We start from the raw sequence: 22,922 nt of genomic DNA on the forward strand, positions 1-22,922 counted from the left end.
GGTACGAGGCTTGCGCAGCTACGACTCGGCGTCTTGTTCTCCGCTTGTCCCGCCACACCGCGGTACAGAAATAAGCTTTAACGCCGATTCATTTCTGGACTTGAGCTCAAGCACTTTCTTCTCTCTCGCCACCGCAGATGCTGCAGACCAACTATTCGTCACTGTACCTGAAGAACCTGAGCGCCCTAAGCGCTGGCACTTACCGTTGCGAAGCCAGCTCCGACGCGCCACCCTTTCTAACAGTCCAGGACGAAAAAATGCTTGCGGTGTTAGGTACGTATGCGCGTTATCCGAGCGACCACGGCATTTTTCTCTTTCCTCCCAGTTTCATTTCCAGACAGTCTGAGACAGAACCTACGTTCCAATTTTTCTTCATCTAATAAATTATTATGAAAATCTCACGCACTGTAGGAATCGATGTTATGCGAACCGCTGTGCGGATTACTCGCTGTCTAGCTTCATTTGTCATTCCAACCGTAGATATTTATTTTTATTTTTCAATTAATAAACGTCTCTCTCTCTCTCTCGTTTGACAATGCACAAAGTGATGCCAGATGACATAAAGTGTCCGTGCAAACGAATAATTGTACGTGCGTTTGTTACACGAATGTGTGTGTGACAACGACAAGACCATAGCATGACAAATTGGATGCACGCATCCTTTCAAAGCGTTGTTGTTGTTGTTGTTGTTGTTGTTGTTGTTGTTGTTGTTGTTGTTGTTGTTGTTGTTGTTGTTGTTGTTGTTGTTGTTGTTGTCATCGTCATCGTCGCCCAGCGGTATCGACAGCCGTTCACCTTGAGTCGATTCCTCTCTTTCTCATCCCCCACCCCCCATTATATTTCGTATTTTTCACATGCAACACAGCAAGCCCTGAAGGTGGGGTGCAATACTGACTTGGTGCCGAACACTGTCGATGCTCTTGTCACACCCCAAGAAGTTATCTTCTTAACCTTATCTCAATTCATCGCTCGCAGAACAAAGAGATATGAGACCACAGATCACATACGACCGGGAGACGTACCAAGTGGGAGACAATGTGCGTCTCAACTGCTCCTCCAGCCGGTCCAGGCCGGCCCCCAAGCTCGCCGTGTACGTAAACGACCGCCTCTTGATCGACGCCGACGTCAAAGCGAGCGTCGACACGCACCGGGACGGCTTCCAGACGGCGACTCTCATTGCGACCTTCCCGGTCAGCCATAACGACGCAAGAGGAGCCGCCGTGCGGGTCAAGTGTCAGGCCAGCTTCATAGGCCTATATGAGGCGGTGGGCGAGATGTCCATACCAGTCCGGCAGCGAACGGAAGACCACAGAGGGCCTTACCAGCAACAGTACCGGCGGCCGCAGCACAAGCAGCCGTTGCAGCGACCGAGTTCGATCTCATCGCCACAAGACGAGTGCTTGGCCAAGGCTATGGAGATTCTGGCTAGGGCGTGGGCCACCTACCAGTGAGCAGAGTTGCACCCCAAGCAACAGATGTTTCAAGTTAACTTGCACTAGGAGACGCGCACAAAGAAAAAGGTTTGTGAAAAGATCTGAACGTATACAATAAATAATGTTATATTCCCCCACGTTGTGTAATTATTTCGCTTCCTCGGTTTTTGTATATCGCAACTGTTGCCAGATACGTGGTCGGATCGGTCATACAGCCGCGCGAAGGAGCTATGTTTGCCGGCTCGATCTACCTGCATGACGTGGAGAACTTGACATCTCTTTGCTCATCCAGCGCAGCGGAGAGGTGTCGTGTACTGCAGTAAACGCTTCCTGTTCTTTGTCATCATCGCTCCTCGCTCCTTGCCTTCCCCGTACCGCTCCTGCTGTGCAGGGTAGCAGCTTAGAGCAAACTATAATTCAGGCTTACCTCCCTGCCACTCCGTAAACAAGTTATGCCTTTTTGATCGTCAAGTACCAGGGATCCCAGCGACGAGTCCAGGGTTCGTGTCCAGTATAGCTTCGCCAGATATTTGCCCTGCACTGCTTCGCAAGAAATATGCTTCCTCTATGCGCGTGCTCTACCCCTTCGGCTTGGACAAACGGTGATTTGGCGTATATGTCATTGTGTCACCCGGATCATCGAAGTGGAAACAATCTCGGTATGCAAGGTGCACCTAGCATACGCTCCATGAGGACGCACAAACGAGCACCGCCCGGGGTCATGTACTTACTTGTTCTTTCTTTTCTTTTTTTTTCTTTTTTTTCCTTTTTCAGCAGCCAGCAGTCAGCTGAAACAACGGCCAGCTATTCTGGAAGCCTCTTCTAAGAAAAGCAGTGCCATGAATGCTATTGTTCAGCTATCAGTCACAGACCAGTCAGTTACCATCAGTCACGAGCCATTTATCTTCATAAACACTCGCAACCTCTCCGACAGCCTTCAGATGAAAGCCACTAGGTCCCAATGACTTTCGTTCGGAACTGGCCGGCTCTGTAAACGACTTACGATAGCGCGGTTAATCTGTTCAATGACGATGCTGGTGATGTTCTCAAAAATGCCACGAACCTACTATGGGGAATTTGCCAAGAGTCGGATGGTAGTGAAAAAAAAATTCACGAATATACAAAAAGAAATATAAATCATACGTGAAATAAGGGAATGAGTAATGTGGCGAATTGGGCGTGCTGGCAAGCTTTTGAAAATGCGGCAGCGGAGTAAAGACCCGGCCGGAGACCAGACGACAAGTGCGAGCGCTGTCCTTGTCGTCTTGTCTGCGTCCGTCTTTATTGCGCTGCCGCCTTTTCAAGGGACTGAGTATCAGAGCAGTGAGCGCCGAGGAAGTTAGAAAAAGTAAACCAAGGTAAAGCAAAATGTGAACGCGAGAAAGGTTATCTCAAAAATCTTGAAGGCAAGATTTTGAGTTCCTGTTTTTAGCGTTGAAATTATAGGATTGAAGAAGCAGAAGAAGAAGAAGAGAGAAACTGTGGTCTCGGTATATGACACGACCGTCCAGCGGGGCGAGGGCGATGGCGGCTTGCTCGGCGACTCCGGGCAGTTAGGCAGTTAGGGCTCTTCAGAAGGGTTGCATCGCCCTCGCCCTAGCTGCTCGTCTTCTTAGCAGCTCGAGTCCATATGCTCTCACGCATCATTGAATCCACTGGTTTGCCGCTCACGTAGGGTCGGTCGAGGGTGCTCTCCCGAAGCTCAATGAGTCTGCTCACGAGGCTGCGCGTGACTTCACCGACCGCGCTTTCTCTGCTAGAAGCGCCGACTCCCCTCCTCCCTACGGCCACAGGGACGCTCCCGTGACTCACAACGAGATTATTAAATTCTTCTACATGTCTAGAAGGGTCTTTACACCCCCTCACCCCAAGTTGAATAGGGCGCAAGCCGTTTCGCTTAGACTTCTACAGACCAGCACATATCCGTGTCTGTCCGTTCTCCACGAGGCTTACCCCGACGTGTATCGCGACGACGCCTGCCCCTCCTGCGGGCAGACCTCCACTCTAGCGCACATGCTGTGGGAGTGCGGGTCGACATACCCCAAGTTCATCAAGGAGGAGTGGGACTCGCTTCTGCGTAGCCCCGCTCTAGAAAAGCAAATCCTGGCTGTCCAGCGTGCCCGCGACCGGGCGGGTGGGCTAGACCTGCCGGTCCCGACGTGGGACTAGCCGGGTGCGCGACGAGTTCGCGTCCTCGCCGGACCTGCAATAATGTTTCTTCAATCACTCACTCGGTATATGACAAAGAGAGCCAATAAAAGAGAAAATAAAAGCATGGAAATCTTTTAACCTCCTAATCGTATATGTGGTTCTGCAAACAGTACTATGGCTATAGCCCAGTATCGATGCCACAAGGATGAAAACAGTGTTTCGGGGGTGTAACACTTGGACAAAACACCACACATGGATGGCTACGATGAGTTCCCCATTTTGAAAACCGGCCCGGCCACCAGCGGAAACATTTCGTTAGTACAATAATAGTATTTCTGCTGTTGTTAAACGTCAGTATTTCTTTCATGATCATTTCTCCGGGTTCAGCGCGCACTCCTACGACTATTTATTTATTTATTTATTTATTTATTTATTTATTTATTTATTTATTTATTTATTGACTGAATCCAAGTAGACATTTTCATAGTGCACAGCGTTCCCAGAATTTTTTAACATGTCGCTAAATTGAGGAGAAAATGTCGCTAAATTTCCGCTAAGTTTTCCAGCAAGTTCGCTAAAATTGTCACTAAAACATGAGTATATTTCAGGTAATGTAGGCGTTTTCGATCAGTAGAACACAACCTAACGTGGCGTATATCAGTGTGTAGTGGGCGTTAATTTACCTAATGTACTTACATTACAACAGGAAATGACAGCTGAAATTCGGCGTTCACATTCATATTGTGAAGTTTCAAATGCAGCACGATTAAAAAGAACACGATTAGTCTTGTTTTCCTAACACAAAAAGGCACGTGGTCCACATTGTCTTTGAATATTTTCTAGGTCTCGGCGTTCTTAATAGGAAAGCTAAATTCTACGACTCGCCCTTGATATACAGCATGACAATTACGTTACATTTAAACAGGACAAATGCCACGCTTCCGCTACCTTGGTACACCAGAAAACGCCGCGTTTATAGTGTTGATTAGTCCAAAGGCCAGCCATGAGATCCACGTGAACGAGCCAAGCCGTTCCAATATCTACGCCTTTCTACTGTCGATCTGTCCAGGGGCGTAGCCAGGGGGGGGGGGGGGGGGGGGGCTTATGGGGCTTCAGCCCCCCCCCCCCCGAAATTTTTTCTTGCTGTCCATGCATCGCCGACAAAAGCAACCCCCGGCGCCGGAAATCATTCTGGATTTTGTCTAGAGCGTCTTTTCCACGCTCGAAAAGCCATTTCACCGCGAAAATTGCGAACAAGGGCTGAATTTCGTGGCAACACCCATGCACCGGGAGTCACATAACGCAAGCAGCCCCATCCGAGCACAAAGTTTCAAGGATGTTTTCATGGCGAACGGGCTCGCCGCGGCATCTCGCGGAGGCCGCGGAATCTACACTTTATCATGGAATTTACGGAGCGCGTGGATATCAATTCCGAAACCTTATGTGTATAAAGTTCTCATAAACTTTTGATGTGAAAGGTGCATTGACATTTCCAAACGTGTGCTTTAGATTTTCAATTGCGGAACTTTGTAGTTTAATGCTCCCATAAATATTTGACGCCAAAGGTGCATTGACTTTTCCAAAGTCGCACATCGGGCCATACAACGAGACAAGCCAAATCAACATGCTATCAGACAAGTTGACAGAGCCAGTTGTTCTTTATTCTATGCAGAGCCCGAAGCGAGGCCCGATGAGACGAAGCGTTGTGGTGGTTCATTCGTGCCGTCATGTCACATAAAAAAAATATCAACATTTTTTTTTTCACCTGCGCCAAAGCATCCAGTGATGACACTAAAGCCAGCCAAGGCAACTACGTTCTTATTTATTTTTTCTACTTTGACTTTTAATCGCGAGGACACATTCAGACTCTCGAATTTTTTTGTTCTCGCTCCCTTACCCGCGCGCTGCCAGAGCCAGCCAGAGCGCATGCGTTTTTCTCGCGTTGCCCCGGCCACCGCGCAGCGCACTTCGGTGCGCGTTCGGTTTTCTCTGGCCGAGTGCATTTTCGCCTGGCAGAGCTTTGGACGCTATCTAGCTAGCCGACGAGAAAAAGAAACAATGGTCGCTAGCCGCCATCACTGTGGGGACTCGACGGATTGCAGCGCGTTCGCTTGAGTGCAACCTCTCCAAAAAGTCTTGTCTCGCCGGTGTTGGATACCGAGCAGTATGCGCATGGTTCTTGGTGGACCAAGCGTCTCGTGTTTTCTTCGATATTCCTTTAATAGCCATATTAGTTGCCCAAAGTAGGCATTCTATTGTGACCAACACACCTTGCGTTTTTTTTTTTGTTCATTACGGTGCCCCCGCTCCACAAAAGGAAAAAAAGAAGCGTTGTGGTAGTGCAGCGAATTGTCGCATGGTGAAAGTGGTATTTTGTTACTTCTTTTGTGGAAAGTAATGGGCCATGGGACGCTTCAGCTGCCGGATACTCTTATTATATTATTGCGACAGCAATTATATGGACACTCTATGCGCATTCCTGACGTCGCCCTCATATTCTGCATAAAGTCCAAGTGCGATAACATCGTGACCCCGCGCCGCATGCTGTATGTGCGAGTGAAAGCGTGTGGGGGGTGGGGGGGGGGCGACGATAGTGGCTCAATCTTGTGTGCGCAAGGGAGAAAAGTGAGGAGCAAGCGCGCCGCCTTCCGTCGCGCGCGATACATCGGGGGGAGTGGATGGAATGGGGGCAGGATCTAGGATTCTGTGAATCTGTGATTGCGCAACATGTTTATTTGCCTTGTTTGACGCATTATATACCATGACGTTTTCTTAGATACGTAGATTTATTGGAGACTTACTTATACGTATGTTTAAATGTCTTGTTGCCAGATTTTGTGTATACGTGCAGTGAACTTCGTTTCCAGTGGCACTTTCTTGCCCTTTATCAAGCTGTATCTTCGCATTTGTATATTCCATTGTATATTCGCAATTCTAATGTACGAAGGCGAGTCAAATTAAAGTGAGCCTACCCACCGCGCAATTATGGTTCTGCTCACTATCTGCAAGGTCTGCGCGTAGCACACAGGCATCTCTCATTTACAACAGTGACACGCAGGTGTGAGGATAAATGTTCTTTAATGCTCTCATACACTAGGTTGAACATGGTTGCGTGCCGCAATGGACTCTCCAGAAGTTGAGCAGCGTGGTGCCGTCAGGTTTTTGACAGCTGAAGGTGTTTCCCAAAAAGAAATTAGTCGCCGTATGGCTGCCGTGTACATGGAACATTGCATTTCATTGGCCACTGTGAAGCGTTGGAACAAACGGTTCAAAGAAGGACGTGAAAGTTGCAAAAGCGATCCCAGACCGGACCAAAGCCATCGTGCACCCGTAACAAAATTGCAAAGGTTGATGAGCTGATGAGACAAGAACGGAGGATAAGCATCGATGAACTGGCAGAGTGTGTGAACATCAGTCACGGTTTGGTTCACGCCATAATTCATGAACACCTCGGTTATCGGCTCTTGTGTGCGCAATGGATGCGCAAGATTTTGAACCACCGCCACAATGAGGAGAAGATCGGCGCTGCCTTTACTCATCTGATCCGGTATCACAATAAAGGTGACGATTTCTTGTCTGCAATTGTGATCGGAGACGAACCATCATGTCACTACTACGAGCCTGAAACACGACGGCAAAGCTTACAATGAAAACATTCAAATTCACCTCCCCCAAAGAAAGCAAAGGCAGTCATTTCCGCCAGAAAGGTGCTGTTGACTTTTATTTTTTGATCGTCAGGGGCCATTACTGATAGAATTTGCTAAATCTTGAGAGACTATCAATTGATTCCGATATTGTGAAACGCCGGATCGGCTGCGTGTCGCAATCAAGAACAAACTACGTGGAAAATTGACGAATGGGGTCATCCTGTTCCACGACAATGCCCGTTCCCACGTCGCTGATGTTGTTAATACAAAACTGGCAAAGTTCAAGCGGGAAACGCTGCAACATCCGCCACACAGCTCAGACCTGTCGCCTTTACATTTTTCATATCAGCGGCATGCACTGCTTTGCTGGCTTCGAACTGATGTAGTTCTAAAGTTCGTGTTATATATTCTTTACTTATTAAATAGACAAAATACATGGAAGCATTGACATCAGTTATGTTGGGCACAATGTTTGGCACATACGAGCTTATTCTTTTATGAAAAAATACTTAGTTTACTTGTATTGACAGTGCTTAGCGTTCAACAATTCGTTTGCAGCATCTTTGGCAATGGCAATGCAGTTATTATTCGAGTGTTTGATCCCTAGGCAAATTGTTTAAGAGGAAGCTTTAGCTCGGGCCCAACTCCGACGCGGCCTATACAGATACATGTAAAACGCAGAAACGATTTTCTGAGATAACTCCTGAATCGCTTTTAATGAAATTTGTTGCATTTGGGAGAGTAAGTTAAATTCTAGTGTCTGTTGGAAGCGGAATTTCGATTTAGGGTCTGAACTCTGTTTAAAATATTTTTAAGAATTCCAAAGTTCGCAAAAAAATACGAGCACGAAGTTTACAAATTAATAGCTCTGCATTAAGAACAGATATCGCGGTTCTGTAAACGGCATCCATTACACCATTCAAAGCGGACAAATTCTATATGTCAAATTTGTATCTTACGTGAATTGGTTATGTTATGTACAAGGATTCTGCAAAAGCCGTATTTCCATAACACTTAATTTTTTGAGTCTCATGTGTAACATATCAATTTTGTCCGCTGTAGATGTACTATTATGTGCAATTCACAGCATTGTGATATCAATTTTCATTGCTGATTTACACAGTTGTAAACTTAATTGTTTCGTTTTCTGAAAACTTTCGATTTTTACCGCTTTTCAATAAAATATTGACGACCTAAATAGAAAATTCGAAACAAACAGTCACTAGAATTTAGGTTTTTCTTTTAAATGCAACAAACCTCGTCAAATTTGGTGCAGTGGTTGCCGAGAAAAACGAATTCTTCTACATGTATCTGGATAGGAGCATCCGACCTAATGTTTCCTTTTAATGAGGCCCACCTGCAATGTGAGCCCCCCCCGAACGAAATTTCTGGCTACGCCACTGGATCTGTCGTATTACGCACCTGTTGCTTTCTAAATATCACCATCACATTTAATGCAATAGGTTTTGGTAAACTTATTGGCTTAAACTCTTGCGAATATCGACCAGTCTAAGACATTCAGTGAATTAAATGAAAATAAGCAAGATGAAATGGAATAAAATGAAGGACTAGGCACGCTCACACCCATTCAATTTCGTTTCGTAAAGAATTTAAAAAAAAGTGAACGTGCATTTTGCGCCCACGCTGTGAATCCTGTGAAGGCCACCATGCTGTGAAGTAGTGTGACGATGTTATGATTCTCTTATATACCGATGCGAAGACAAGCGTTTTTTCATAATACCCGCGTGGTACAGCTTATTTCGGCCGCTTACATGTAGTTTTTTTTTTTTTTTAATAATAAAGTGCGTTCTAGAAGGCTAGTTACAAAAACCTTTCCTAACTTAGAAGTTGCCAGAATGTCGCCAATTATTCCGTTACGTCAGTAAAAAAGGTCACACGTCGCTAATAGAAAAAAATTTGTCCCTAAACATGCAAGAAATACGCTAAATTTAACGCAAAAATGGCTTAAATGGCAACACTGATTGTACATTATACGTTCACATGCAACGGTCCAACGCGGCACCCTGTGGGAATAGATAAAACAAACAAATAGTGTATCCCATTAATGACGCATGCATTAGAGCAGCCTCTTCGAACACCGTTAATCGCAATTATTTCACCAGTTCGATGGTGCGAGCAAAGGCGCCTAGGAAATTATATCCTTTCCCAGACGCCGTTCACCACAAGCCTGTGACCACGGACATACATGTATAGTACACGTAATAGGCATGAGCGCCTCCTTTCGCATTAAAGCACAATAAATGAATATACTTAACCAGATTGGCTGATAACATTTCTGAACACAAAGAAAGCATTGCTTTTTGAAAAATGGATATCGATATGTATTGCTGCAGCTTGCAAATAAATACTTGGCCTGGCGAATTCAACAGACATTTAGTCTGCGAAAATAACCCAAATACGACAAAGTTACTCCAATCTGCGGCGTCCCAAGCACGCGAAATTAGAGAAGCAAAGTTGGCCTCCATTATTTTATCTAAAGAACCATATTTATTTTATCGCCAACAAATGTAGATAAAGTTTTGTTTCCATGGAAATGTTTCTTTCAAGAAAAAAGAATGTTAATATAAGCTAAGTTAGGAGACACAGCTTCTGTAACGGTATTATATGGGTCAATATTGTGTGCAAAATCCCAGTATGCCTCGTGGGAAAGAAGGAAGCACGGCTAAAACAAAAGATGAGTATCCGCACACGCAGCTTTGAGCTTCCTTTACTCGCGCACCTTGACGTCGCTGTTTGTCAATTTTAGGCTCAAGTTAATTAAAATAATAATGTAAATAAGGTCTGTCTAATAATATAAATAAGGGGGGGGGGGGCGGATAAATTACGCGTCAACTTTGCTAGTTCTGCGTGCTGATGCTGCGTGAAATGCAGACGCGTGCGAAAAAATACTGTGAAATTCGTGCAGTCGCCATGACGTCGTGATCGCGGCAGTATGGGAGAACAAATGCATACAGGCTTTTGGACTACAGCTCGTAGCCTCATTTATTGTTTCTTTTTTATTTATTTAAAATTAAAAACCTAACGTCCGCCAGCGCACCGCGACAGGTGCGTCAGTGTCACCTCTGTGTCCCAAACAATCTACGCGACACGTGCGACCCTGCGCAGGCACGAACTGCACCTTGGTCACACGAGAAGACCCAACCGACGTTGTCGTCACGTTTCATCAACGCTGCGCTGCGGTTCCGTAAGCGACACCATGGGAAAGTGCACCACGATGAACACCAGTGACTCGAGGAGTGCTCTCATTTCCTTTGCTCTTCTCTTCTTTTTATCTTTTATTTTTCTTTCGCGTTGGCTAATCGCTGCTGCCAAACCCGCATGCACTTCGCGCGTCTGTGTCGTCAGGCAAGATTTACGGCCATGCCGAGACCGCGCTCCCAGCAGCTCTTGTGCCGTCGCGCACACGACCGACAGGCTGGAAGGCCGAGCTTTGTGGTCGGCAACACCGACCGAGTGGCTCGCGTTTCAGCTGACAGCAGCGCTGAAACGCACTCCTACAAATTTATATATACCGTAATAACCCAAATTTAAGCACACTTCGCAACCTTAGAAGCACTGGAAACTAAGTCAATGGAGGCACATTGGTTACATCGCTTTACATTAGCTTACATTGGCATACATGTAATGATTACGATGGCTTTAGAATGGGCCCCGATAACTGACAGGGATGCTAAGGAGCAGTTACAAACCTAATTGTACAAGTAAAGCATACTTTCAAAAGCACTATACCCTTTGAAAACGAAGCGTTTTGTCTCATTTAGGTCATTTTGATGCAATAAATGTTCTCGAAGCTTGATACTTTCTGTAAACCTTTAGAATGCAATGTAGTCATTCCTTACCGATAGAAAAACAACTATACGCGACTACCTGCCGTCCATATTTATGACGTCGCGGCGAGGTGGTACAGCAACTTCAGAGCGGCGGCGCCATCTGTCTGTCGTTCTTGTGTCTTTCTGTCTTACCAAGCCTCCCATCATTGTAAGAGAGGTCATTTTGGTATAGGTGGTGTCTAAAAACACGGCGGGCCCGAAATAGTTTGGATATGGAATCACTTCTCGCGCTCGCAACCCGCAAGAAGCATAAGCGTTCAAGATTGGTATCTGTTCCTCAGAGGGAACCGCCGCTGAGGCGTAGGTTTGGACAGCACCTGTATCGCAGAACGTTAATTTAATAATGCAGTGTATTCCCCTTTAGTGTACTTTTAAAATATGGTCAACATGGGCCGCGTTGCAGCGCTATCCGAAATTTCTAGGCGCCCACGCCTCTTAACGAATGTGTCTGAAGGAAGAAATTTCCGAAGTATAAGCGACACAGCACATCTTCGGAACGATCTAATACGGAATATCTAAAGGAAGTTTGGAGGTAGAAGGGCAGACAGAAATCAGGATAGGGATTTGGAGAGCTGGTCGCAGTTAATGACGTAAAAAGCTGCGCAAAGTCCCAAAGAGCGGGAAGAAATAGGTGCGCGGTTATAGGAAATAACTACAAACACAGCCGTTGACTACCAACTGAAGCTTATAAGTCAAAACACGTGTAGGTCCAAGAAAACAGCAGCAACGTATCAAGGAACTTTTTGACGAAGAAAAGGAAACAAAAAGGGTTACTGTACCAGAACTAAACATACTGCAGCTGTCAGAAAGCGGACTGCATCCGGACTTACAACCGTGGTTACAACGAGTTACAGTCGATTCCAATATCATTTGATTCAATATGTGCATACGCTAAGTTAATCATGCTTTTGGAAGTAAATGCCTTGTACGCTCTTCTTTCAGTAATCACAGGGTTTTTAAGTAGGCTGACGGAGGGGCGCATGCTGACAAGTGAACATTATCACTCCTATTTTTACGAGCGCAACCTCTACACTTCGTAAGTTAAAAATAAAGATGAACAAAATCAAGGTACGGCTTTGAAAATGCTTCGCTGGCACGGAGAAACGGTTACTTATCCATGTCAGAGTATTTTTCGTTGCAATATCCTTATAGCACAGTGAAAGGCGCGGGAGAAGTGTTCCAATCCCGCAGTTTTGTTTTTCAGACTTCGTGAATGGATTGCTCAAGTGTCATTCATGTTCTCATTCTCAACAGAGGTTAACAAGACAGGGCTTGACGAAGACGAGTCCTCTCATCGAAACATCGAAACGCTGGCTCCAGTGACATACTTTTCTTCGACCGCTGTTGACCCCTTCAATCCACCGTCTTCATGTGGTCACTGCCTTCTGTGATGCTTCCATTTTGTTCTTTTTCATACTTACTGATCTATGATCAAGATATTAAAGTTTATATATTCTGTACGCGAATATCGAGAATCTGCACCTCCCTTGTTACTCTTATACTTCGTAACATATATGTTGATTAAGGAACGAGACAGGAGTTCCACAGGTAGCACAGATATCGCCGCTATTATTCAGCATGGTGCTAGCTAACCTTGCCGGGCAGATAGAACAGATTAAAGGGCCGTTGTTCACAATCTACGCTGATGATATCACCATGTGGACCCCCCATGAGCACACGATAAGTCGGCAACAAGAAACCCTGCGAGGCATGCTGGACACTATTCGAGCTTTTATTTCTCCTATGCGAATGACTTCACCTTCAGGGAAAACAAATTACTTGGCCCTGCACAAACCATAGCAGATGACGCACATCATGCTTCTGTTTGGAGGAGAACCGATACGGGAAGAGTCAACAGAATACGCCAGTATTCTGGGTATTCCCATCAATGAGAAAGGGAACGCACATACATGAATAAATGACCTTAAATAGAACAGGGGTAAATTATCCACATCATCGTCATCATCATCACCCTATTTTATGTCCACTGCAGGATGAAGGCCTCTCCCTGCGATCTCCAACCGACATTGCAAGGCGCCTCGTGCAAGAAACCTTTAAACCTTTGTCTCCAAGATCACATACGGAGCAAATAGCTGCAAGCTCACTCAGCGAAATGTAAAGCAACTAGATACCTTAATTAATTAAGCTTTGGGTGTCATCCCCGAGCTTCCTAAACACACCAGTGCAAGTGAACTACTGTGGTACTCAAAAAATTCGCAGTTCCGCTCGAAAGGCGAAGCACCGATTGCGATAGCAAATTAGTAGATAGCTGTACGAAGTAAGGATAGTAGTTTTATCGGCCGTATAATTTTGTAAACATCCGCTTACTAACTAAATTAACAATGATAGAATAGGTAAGCGCGAATCAACGAGGACGTAGAAAGAAACAGACACACGGAGACAGCGCTGTCTTTGCGTGTCTGCTTCTTTCTGCCTCCTTGTTCAGTCGCGCTTACACATTCTATCATGGATTCAAACCAACTAGCCCGCCAACGTGTTTTAACTAAATTAACCAGCACAGCGTCCCGCGTGCGCAGGTAAACATGAACGCCCATCCTTCGATGACAGCGGAAACTGTCTGTGAAAACGCTGGAGTTAGGAATCGCGGCAGCAGCCGCAAACCATTTGACCTCCGTGCATCTGTCGCGTTTCAACGCGAACGAACGTTGAAAGCACAGCGCATACGAAGCTACCGGCACTACGCGCACTTTGCAAACATAGATCACTTTGAAGATGAGGCCAGCGCGGGTGCGCACTTTAGCCACGTCGCAGATCGCTTTCAAGACACACACACGAGCACTGGCAACGCGTCCCTACGGCGTCTGAAAAAGGCGTTTACTACGGCATCCGTGATTCGCGTGGCCAACGCCGCAGTAGACGCCGCGGTTGTGTCCACTCTGAACGGAGCGGCGGGCGAGGAGGACATAGAGGCACCGTATCAGGCCAAAGCTTTGATCAGGCGCCGGAGAAGAACGCTCCTCCTCCGTCGCCTCACCCCCCTGCCTCGCGCGCCACAGAATCAAGCGTCTTTCCTTTCTTTAGATCACTATCACGCATTCGGGCCGTGTTCCTCGCTCGCGCACGCGAGATTGAACCGCGTTCGCCGGCTCACCCTCACACGCTTTCACTCATACGGAACCTCACAGGGGCGGCGACAGCGACGGAAGAAATGAGCCTGGAGCGTGGTACGTAAGTGCTATCGCAATAAAATGCCCACGATCAGGAACGTCCTACATCCAATCGGGAACATAAGCGCGAAGCGAACTTTTATGCGCGCTTGGGATATTCTCAACATGGCCGCTTCATCATGTTGAGGCTTGGAACGGATAGGAGTGACCTTGCCCCTTTTGACAGCTTCCTCCCACCATGGGAAGAGTCCCATGCAACAGAGTTCCAGCCACCACCTAGAAGAACAGGCGGCCGGAGGAATAAGCACAAGAGAAAAAGGATTGTGGGGACCCGAAGTATACATAACGAAGAGTCTAGGCCCGTCATTTATACGGACGCAGCACAGCTGTACGACTCGCAACTTACAACCCAGATACAAGCATCTGCCACTTAGAGCTCGAAGCCATACGCGAGGCAACAGAAGCAATCGACAGCCTACACCACCATGGCTCCAAGCTCGCCGTCTACACGGACATCCAGGAAGCAGTGATGACTTTGAGGGTTAGATCCACAACTTTCGTAACCGCTGCATAGCTTTTTTTTTTTTTTTTTCATGCAAAGCACTGACAGCTCATGAGGTCATTTACGCGGACATACATCCATTGGACCCCGGGTCGCAACAAGGGGAAACATGGGCAACAAAGAGGCGCATCAGGCCGCGTGCGAATGACGCATTTCAACCGAGAACAATGATATCCTTTTCCCGACTGCGGCCTCCCTTCTCAACCCCTCTGCACAGTTGGACCCCAAGGAGTACATTTGGAAATGAAGAATCCAGAACAAGAAAAAGGCTCCAGGAGACAATCATTACTACCGAATCTCCCCTGCCAGAAGACCTTCCCGGTGCCTGCCAGGTTCTGTTTCACAAAGCCAGGTCGGGTTTCGCACTGAATCCCAACTTCATGGAGCGATGGCGGGCTTACAGCAGACGGAACACATCTGTCAACGCCGAAGAAGACACAGACACACCTGAGGAGCCCAGCCTATCGTGGCCGCTATGTCGCGCAAAAATACTCAAACCAAATATTACGCACCTGTTTTGAGGCTGTTCCGCCACACACGATATACTAGAGATGAACTTACCGGAGCATATGGTGACACCAAGTACGAGGAGTACGTCTCTCTACTGCCTAATCTCCCTCTGGAATCGCAGAAATGTCGTCTGTTGTTAGTATGGGAATTTGCCATAGAGACCAACCTCAGTGGATTGACCTGACTAGACCTCAGCACTCTTAGCGCAACTACCTCAATAACCCCGTCCAACTCCGATACCCCATCCAGGCCATAGAGCCACCCCTTCTCCAACTAAAAGATATTATTCATTCATATTAATTTGAACGCCTGGCGTTGCTGGTATGTCAGCTGCCGAACAGAAGCTACTCTTCCGGTGTTTCTTACCCTTGTCAAAAATCAATAACAAAGGAATTCATCCTGTCCCTCTTATCGTTTAACTCACATCAAGCACAGAAACAAATTAAACCACGAATGAAGGGGAAGCCCGACCCAGCCCTACAAGAACCCACAGGCTTCGCTCTTTGCTGCGACAGCACTCAAGAGGGGTGCTTAATAACGCGTTGATGCGGTAAGTCGAGGCTCACGCCTGCGACAACTATTCTTTCGTGTCCTTCCCTCGCCGTGCACGGGGTGCAACGTACGGCTCAGCAGTCCTATAACGGCTCCATATATGCGACCGCCTCGCACGAGGCCCCTTCGTGCGGAGCGCGTGAACGCCGCGTGCTTCGCGAGCTGGATTCAAACGCCTTCAGGCTCCACGCAGCGCGCGTCGTACCACTGCGCCGCAGACAGGATCCAGACGCAGGCGCCGTTTAATGTACTACAAGGGCGCCACAAGCGTGCTGGCTCTTGGCGGAACAGCATGCAACCGGAATAGCGAAACGAAAATGAAAGCCACCCACCTCTTGACCTTGAAGCAAACGATCTACGCCATCGCGCATAAGCGGAACGCACATCACCCGCCCATTATCAGTGATCACGTGATTGTGCCATAACGTCAGGCACAGCGTTTATTCAGACATACGCGAACAAGATCGGCTTGCACTAGCGCGTGTTCCAGTTCACGAAGTATCCATCCCTGTTAGAAGAAATAAAACCAAAAGCGCGGTGGAAGACAAATAAATTTTGCGGGAAGTTGGTGTCCAACATTGCGACTTTTTGAAACCCCGAATCCAGTCTCGGGCGGCTTGCACGAATATTTAATAAGAAAAATAATAACGAATTTAAGAACGCGTTCCTGAATCGTCCATAGACAACAATATATATAAAAATGGTCCGCACAAGTACGCGTTCCTAAATTCATTGTTATTTTCGTTATTAAATGTTGGTGCAAGCCGCCCCTGGTGTCGCGTAAAAATTGCGCCGCCTAGCTCGTTTTGTCAGCGCTATTTACCTGGGGTGGAACTAAGAGCCCAAATTAATGTCATCTGAAAGTGGTCTCGCGTCGATACTTTGAGACCAGTGTCTACCCATCCAGCGCGATTGGGCGTTCAGTTCATTGAACAGAGAGAGTATAAAAGCGTACGAAACTCTATGACTTCGACGGTAAATGAAGTCGCGTACGGCGCATATACATGTTTCATATGACTAAACTGCACTCAATATTTCTAATGCTAAGGCAGCAGAGCTACTTGCCTTTCCTGTTTTCGCACGTATCTCAATGTGTCCTTTTATATACGCGGATGCAGGAGTTAGGACACTGTTGTGCTGCGCTTCTAGTTTTGTCAAAAGTTCATGGGCACGTAGCCTATTGTAAAAAAATGTTTTTAAGAACTAAGGCCGTTCAAATAGTTAAATTTATGAATCTAATACGAACATACGAGACAAACTACCACCGATTATCGAACCCAGTGTCAAATATTTTCTAATTTCTGAACTAACGTGACATATGAAGTTCGCGCGGAGTAAGTTTGGTAAAAAAAAGAAAGAAGAAAAAAAATGACAAGCTTATACACATTTACACAAGCATGTAATACAATCCGCAACTGGACTTCCGGTCAATTCAGAGGCTTGTGAATGAAAAAACTGCTTTAAGTTATCTGGTGCGCCATGATAATGACAGTAACGAAACAAGGGAACAGCATGTTGCGAAATTCACGCACATTCTTGTGGAAAGAGAGAAGCGCGATACTGCAGCACCGTCCAATTGTTCCAAAGGATGCAAGCATGGTGAGACTGGCCAAATAATAAATCGATACAGATACACACGTGCGTTACATAAATGCAAGCCATTTTTATTGAATGACTGGGAACTATTGAACAAAAGTTATCGGCTCCGCGCATTCGCTTGCGAACTGGTGCCCTTGCGCCTCAACGGCAGCTATCCTGCAGTACAGCCACCTGCAACAGCCCTCACTTCCATCAAGCTCTCTTTCTCTCCTCTGACACTTCCATTAAGTGTTTTCATCCCCTGTATATTCGAAAGAAACGAATATTGGACTACTTCGAACAGCGAATTATCGAGCCGAACACGAATCGAATAGCAGAGACTATTCATGTCATACTTAAAATTTCGAATACTGGCTCACCACTACTACAGATGTTAACATACACCAGAAAGGTAAAATAAACGAGCTTGGTGACCTCCTATATTATCTGTTTCAAAGCCGATGAACTATAATCATTAATTCATTATCATCATCGTCGACGTCGACGACGTCTGAAGTCACACTAACTGGATTACTGGTGCGCATAACGTCGTTATATTCGATTAACAATCGACGCCTACTTTCCACAACTTTCTACATTCATTGTCACATAAAAAAGAAGGCGACGGCTTTGGACGGTGTAGAGAGAGAGAAATAGAAGAGAGGATGGTGTAAGTCACTACATAGTTAAGTTGAGTATTAGAACAGAAAAGCGCCCCTTCAGTTAAGCAAGCTTCCTTCACGTTCCTAGCGCGTGACTCTTCCGCAATGAGAAGATTAATGTTCACGGAAATTTTGAAACCAAGAGCACAACTGCCTCACAAACAAGTGCAAACTTCCGCAAATAAGAACTCGCCGAGTTTCTTGCATCATACTTCAGTGCAAGTAACGCATACTGCGTCACCTACCCCTACACTACCCGCACCCAATCCCTATAGCGAAAGCCTCGTGACACAAGACACGCCCCCAGTTGCCATTAAATATACTTACTTGGGCTGTCAGCGGGCACCATTTTACACCACGCGTAGTCGCATCGGGTTTCACTGCCGTTGGGGGTGTGTCTCGTGTCGTCATCACAGATCTCGCAACGCGCCTGCGTTTTATATGCGGCCGCACTCAGCGCTCCGTATGGCTGGAAAAAGGGGCGTAGGGTGGCTCGACGAATCCAGAGCGGCGCACAGAACACGGCCCCATGACGTCGACGGAAGGCTCGCGTCTCGTCCGCTTCGCCAGCGCGCACCCGGTCCTGCAAGTCCTCATTGTCGCAGGTACGTACCACATCGTAAGTTTCCTTCCACCCGTATCGTGCACCCATGTTGTGATCTGACCGCGTCTCCGAATCTGCTGCAGTTTGAAACTAGCGAACACCCCAGAATGGGCCCTTTATAGCTATAATTATCAGGAGTATGTTAACCAGTTCTCGCAGCGTCAGTCGCAACTGTCATCATCACGTTTTTTTTTCTTGTTTTTTTTGTTTTTTTTTTTTTTTTTTTGCAGAATAAGTCGACGGAAAGGAAGACCCGTATTTGTTTTCAGCCAGGAGGGTTTGCAGTCGGGCTAGGTAAACTAGTACATGATATTTCAAACGAAAACAACGCAAAAAAACGGCAAAATAGAGGCAGACAAACTAAGAATTCAATCTCAGCTCTGTGACGTGCGAGGCCGTCGTGCCGCCGTCGAGCCGTCCTCGCTTCACCGTCATCGTTCCGTGGTAGTCGTTGCCGTCGTCTTCGTGCAGTCATCGTCGTCGTAGAACTGCCGCTGTCGTCGTGTTAGCTATACCGCTGTTTCGGGCGGCGATTCCAGATCCCGAAACCCGCGTGAGCGCTGCTCTATCAGTCGAACTGTAGTACGATAGCTAGCTGGGTGTGTCAGTACATCTGCATTGTTACTTAAAGCGCACACATCAAACGCGGACAAAGGAGAGAGACGTAACACGAGCGCTGAATCAGTCGAGGGTCGAGCTCCTACTACTAACCGTGCCATACTTATACCACCCCAGCTGTTTCTTATTGCTGCGCTATGTTGCCGTAGCCGTATTGTTCCGTAAAGTCCAAGTGCGATAAGATCATATGACGCCCCGCTGTAGGTGCGAGGGAAAGTGTGCGAGGGTGAGCCTGAAAGGATGGTGGCTTGATGCACGCCGTCCATCCGCGCGCTCGATATAAGCGCGCAGTAACATGATCTAGCGCACGCTATAGGGGCAGGTGAGCGTCTCCTCCAACCCGGTCGCGGTTGCACATGGCTGACCGCGCTGTTGAGCGCATACGCGGTCCGCACGCCCTACCTTCGAGGTAATCTCCGGCGGCTGCAAGCGCTGGGTGAACTGACATGGCTGGTGGCTTCATGTACACTGTCTTCCCGGGACCCTAGCGCCGGATGTCTCAAAATCTCAAGTTTCGGGGACGCGTTGAAGAGAGGCATAGTACGAAGCACTCGCTCCCCTGTTTTCGCTCTTTAAGAGGAAGCTTTAGCTCGGGCCCAACTCCGACGCGGCCTATTCAAATACATGGAAAACGTAAAAACGTTTTTTCTGATATAACCCCTGGACCGATTTTAATGAAGTGTGTTGCATTTGAGAGAGAAAGTGAAATTCAAGTGACTGATGGAAGCGGAATTTCTATTTAGGGCCTGAATTCCATTACAAAAATTTTCCAAAATTCGGAAGTTTGAAAAAATATAGAAGCACGAAATTTATAAATTCATAGCTCTGCATCAAGAACAGATATCGCGGTTATGGGAATGGCATACATTAGATCATTGAAAGCGGACAAATTTGATACGTCATTTTACATTTTACGTGATTTTGTTACATTTTTTACAAGGGCTTTGCAAAAGTTATATTTCCATGTTATTAATTTTTTTGAGATTTATGTGTAACATATCAATTTTGTCCGCTTTGGATGTACTATTAGATGCATTTCACAGAATTGTATTATCGTTTTTCGCTGCTGAGTTACAGAGTTGTAAACTTGATAGTTTCGTTTTCTGAAAAGTTTAAATTTTCGACAATTTTTAATAAAATATTAACTGCCTAATTCAAATATTCGAAACCAACGGACACCAGATTTTAACTTTTTCTTTTAAATGCAACAAACCTCGTCAAACTTGGTGCAGTGGTAGCCGAGAAAAGCGAATTCTTCTTTTACATGTATTTAGATAGGAGCACCCGAGCTAAAGCTTCCTCTTAACACGCCAGTGTTATGACACCTAGTGTTTGCGGTCATACAGTGAGATCTGTTCATGTTTGCCTGCGCGCGCGTGACGCCATACTTGTTAATTTAATTAGTAAGCAAACGTTTACTGCAATTTATACGGCCGATAAAACTACGAAACTCACTATCACTATGAATGCTTCGCCTCTAGGGCGAAGCTGCAATTTTTTTTTCTTTGCAACCAAGGTGAGCGCTGTTGCTAGCCGTACGCGCCGACCGCTGTCCACGCAGGATTGATGCTTCAATGCTCATCGGCGCTGCGGCTGCTGAAGGTGAAGGCGCCGCCGACTGTGCTGTACGGTGGCGTCGCCAAGCTAGATTGCCAGTACGACCTCGAGTCCGACTCCCTGTACGCCGCTAAGTGGTTCAAGGACGGGCACGAGTTCTACCGATACAGGCCTGGCGTCGGAGTCACGACCTTCCCCGTGCAGGGTGTCACTGTGAACGTAAGAATCATTCATTTTTTTTCCCCGAAGGAAAGTAAATTATTGTAAGTTAAAGTTTTGGAAACGGGAGACTACAAGCATAAAATGAATTTATGTAATAGTGAAAGGCTAGGGCTAGATATCTTAACCTCAGGAACTCGCAGTTTAGAATGCCTCATCGGAAATCATTGGCCCATGCAGTCATCAGGAGTCGAACACGACTCGAAGGGTATCTAACTAATCCTTTTTCGCTATAATCTAAATTCGTGCCTTATGAGTTATATTAACATTTCATATTAAGTGAGCCCTCTAAACCAGCTATTATTCCTTCACACTACGAAAATAAATTGAGGCGGTTTGAAGGTGCTGACATGTGTATATAGGGCAAATAACAACTGCAACAAGCTCATTACCAAATTATCACTACATTAAGTATTAGTTACATTATACCACGCGGAGCATGTGCGACATTGAAGCCGCTCAGTGCTCGAGGCATGCCCATTTGTCAAGCATCCTGAGACTTACGCCAAGACCAATACGCTTCTTTTCACCGCCTACATCATCGCAGAACTCGGAGTCTATCGGCGCGGCGGTCTACCTGCATAACCTGACTCTTCAAAGTTCGGGGCTCTACAATTGCGAGATATCAGCAGAGTCACCTTCGTTTCAAACAGTCATCGGAGTCAAACAAATAAACGTCATAGGTAAGTCATTCAATGCTTACTTAATCTGTAACCACGACAGCGTTTACGACCTACATTCCCTGTGAATTAGACGTAAACACGCACACACACACATCTCAAGAACAGTATAGCTGTGGCAAGAGGAGATAATTCTAAATCGCATCCGTACGAATGAAGCGGGAAATAAACGAAATAAAAAAGAAAACTAATTGTGAGGTGTGAAAAGAAATCGTGCAATTTCCTGCAGTTGCACGGCATTTCGGGCCCTATGCAAATTAATCACGGAATATGGTGAAGTAAAACGCTTTAAATTATTCACAACTTGTCATATTTCGTTGCGCGCCCTTAACTAACCCTGATGAGAAGACAAACGAAATGTGCTATTTTTGTTTCAGAACAGGAGTAGGTGATCGCTGAAGCTGCCATTGTAATGAGCTTTCTCGACGACATTTCAGCTTTCTAGGGGACAATTCAAGCACGTCGACCTACATGAGGGAGCGGAGGAGACCGAGGGTGTTTCCCAGTATATATGGGTGAATTTCTTTCCGCGAAAACCGTAAATTTAAAGCAGAGCCCGAGCGCCAGAAGGGTTCCCACTTTTGGCGCTCGTTCACGAGAAGTTTACACGTGACAACGGCAAACCATCAAACGCGGAACGCTCAAAACTGCCACTGGAAGTGCGCCGCGCAGCAAAGTAAGGAAAGACGAGAGAGGAAAAGAGGAGACGGGGCTCGTGACACAAACGTGACGCAGACCCTCGGCTCCAGTAAGAGAGAATGGGGGAAATTAATGTCGCTGAATCGAGGCAAAGGGACAGGGTGTCTACGTAGGCAGCGTAGTGACGCGACATTTCTATTACTGCTATATCTTCTAATAATTAAGTAATTTGAATATTTGCTGCGATGGAACACTCCCTAGAAAGCGCATCACAACTTCCAGCGCATAAGCAAAATTTCCGTTGGGGCCTGGTGATGACAATTATTATGGTTACTGGTGCGAAAGCGTCAATTGGCCCCATTGAGCGAAAAGGCCGGCGTCTGTATTCTGTATAGCAGCGAAATGGCGCCTAAAGCCTCACTGGCTTCGACGCCACGTCACGAGCGCGCGTCGACGGAGCAGAGCGAGCGAAAGAGAACATCTGCGGCCGCGACAGCGCGCCAGGTGTTGCGTGAGGGGAGAGGGCATCGT

At 46.5% G+C, this 22,922-nt stretch overlaps 2 protein-coding genes across 2 annotated transcripts in view; both read left to right on the forward strand.

Annotated features, from left to right (window-relative positions):
• LOC126536877 (cell adhesion molecule-related/down-regulated by oncogenes-like) overlaps nucleotides 1-1,570 on the forward strand; it is a 15,215-nt gene extending 13,645 nt beyond the window's left edge. Inside the window, exons 5-6 of the mRNA XM_050183911.3 lie at nucleotides 138-273; nucleotides 976-1,570. Coding sequence (XP_050039868.1) covers nucleotides 138-273; nucleotides 976-1,451 — 612 coding nt within the window. The 3' untranslated portion in view covers nucleotides 1,452-1,570. The remainder of the gene's footprint in view (nucleotides 1-137; nucleotides 274-975) is intronic.
• The window catches only part of LOC126536631 (uncharacterized), a 101,820-nt gene that overhangs the window by 78,049 nt on the left and 849 nt on the right, over nucleotides 1-22,922 (forward strand). Inside the window, exons 17-20 of the mRNA XM_072287593.1 lie at nucleotides 14,624-14,751; nucleotides 18,562-18,679; nucleotides 20,858-21,072; nucleotides 21,620-21,755. Of these exons, the coding sequence (XP_072143694.1) occupies nucleotides 14,624-14,751; nucleotides 18,562-18,679; nucleotides 20,858-21,072; nucleotides 21,620-21,755 (597 nt within the window). The remainder of the gene's footprint in view (nucleotides 1-14,623; nucleotides 14,752-18,561; nucleotides 18,680-20,857; nucleotides 21,073-21,619; nucleotides 21,756-22,922) is intronic.

Source organism: Dermacentor andersoni, chromosome 4 (assembly GCF_023375885.2).
Source record: "Dermacentor andersoni chromosome 4, qqDerAnde1_hic_scaffold, whole genome shotgun sequence".
Lineage (NCBI taxonomy): Eukaryota > Metazoa > Arthropoda > Arachnida > Ixodida > Ixodidae > Dermacentor > Dermacentor andersoni.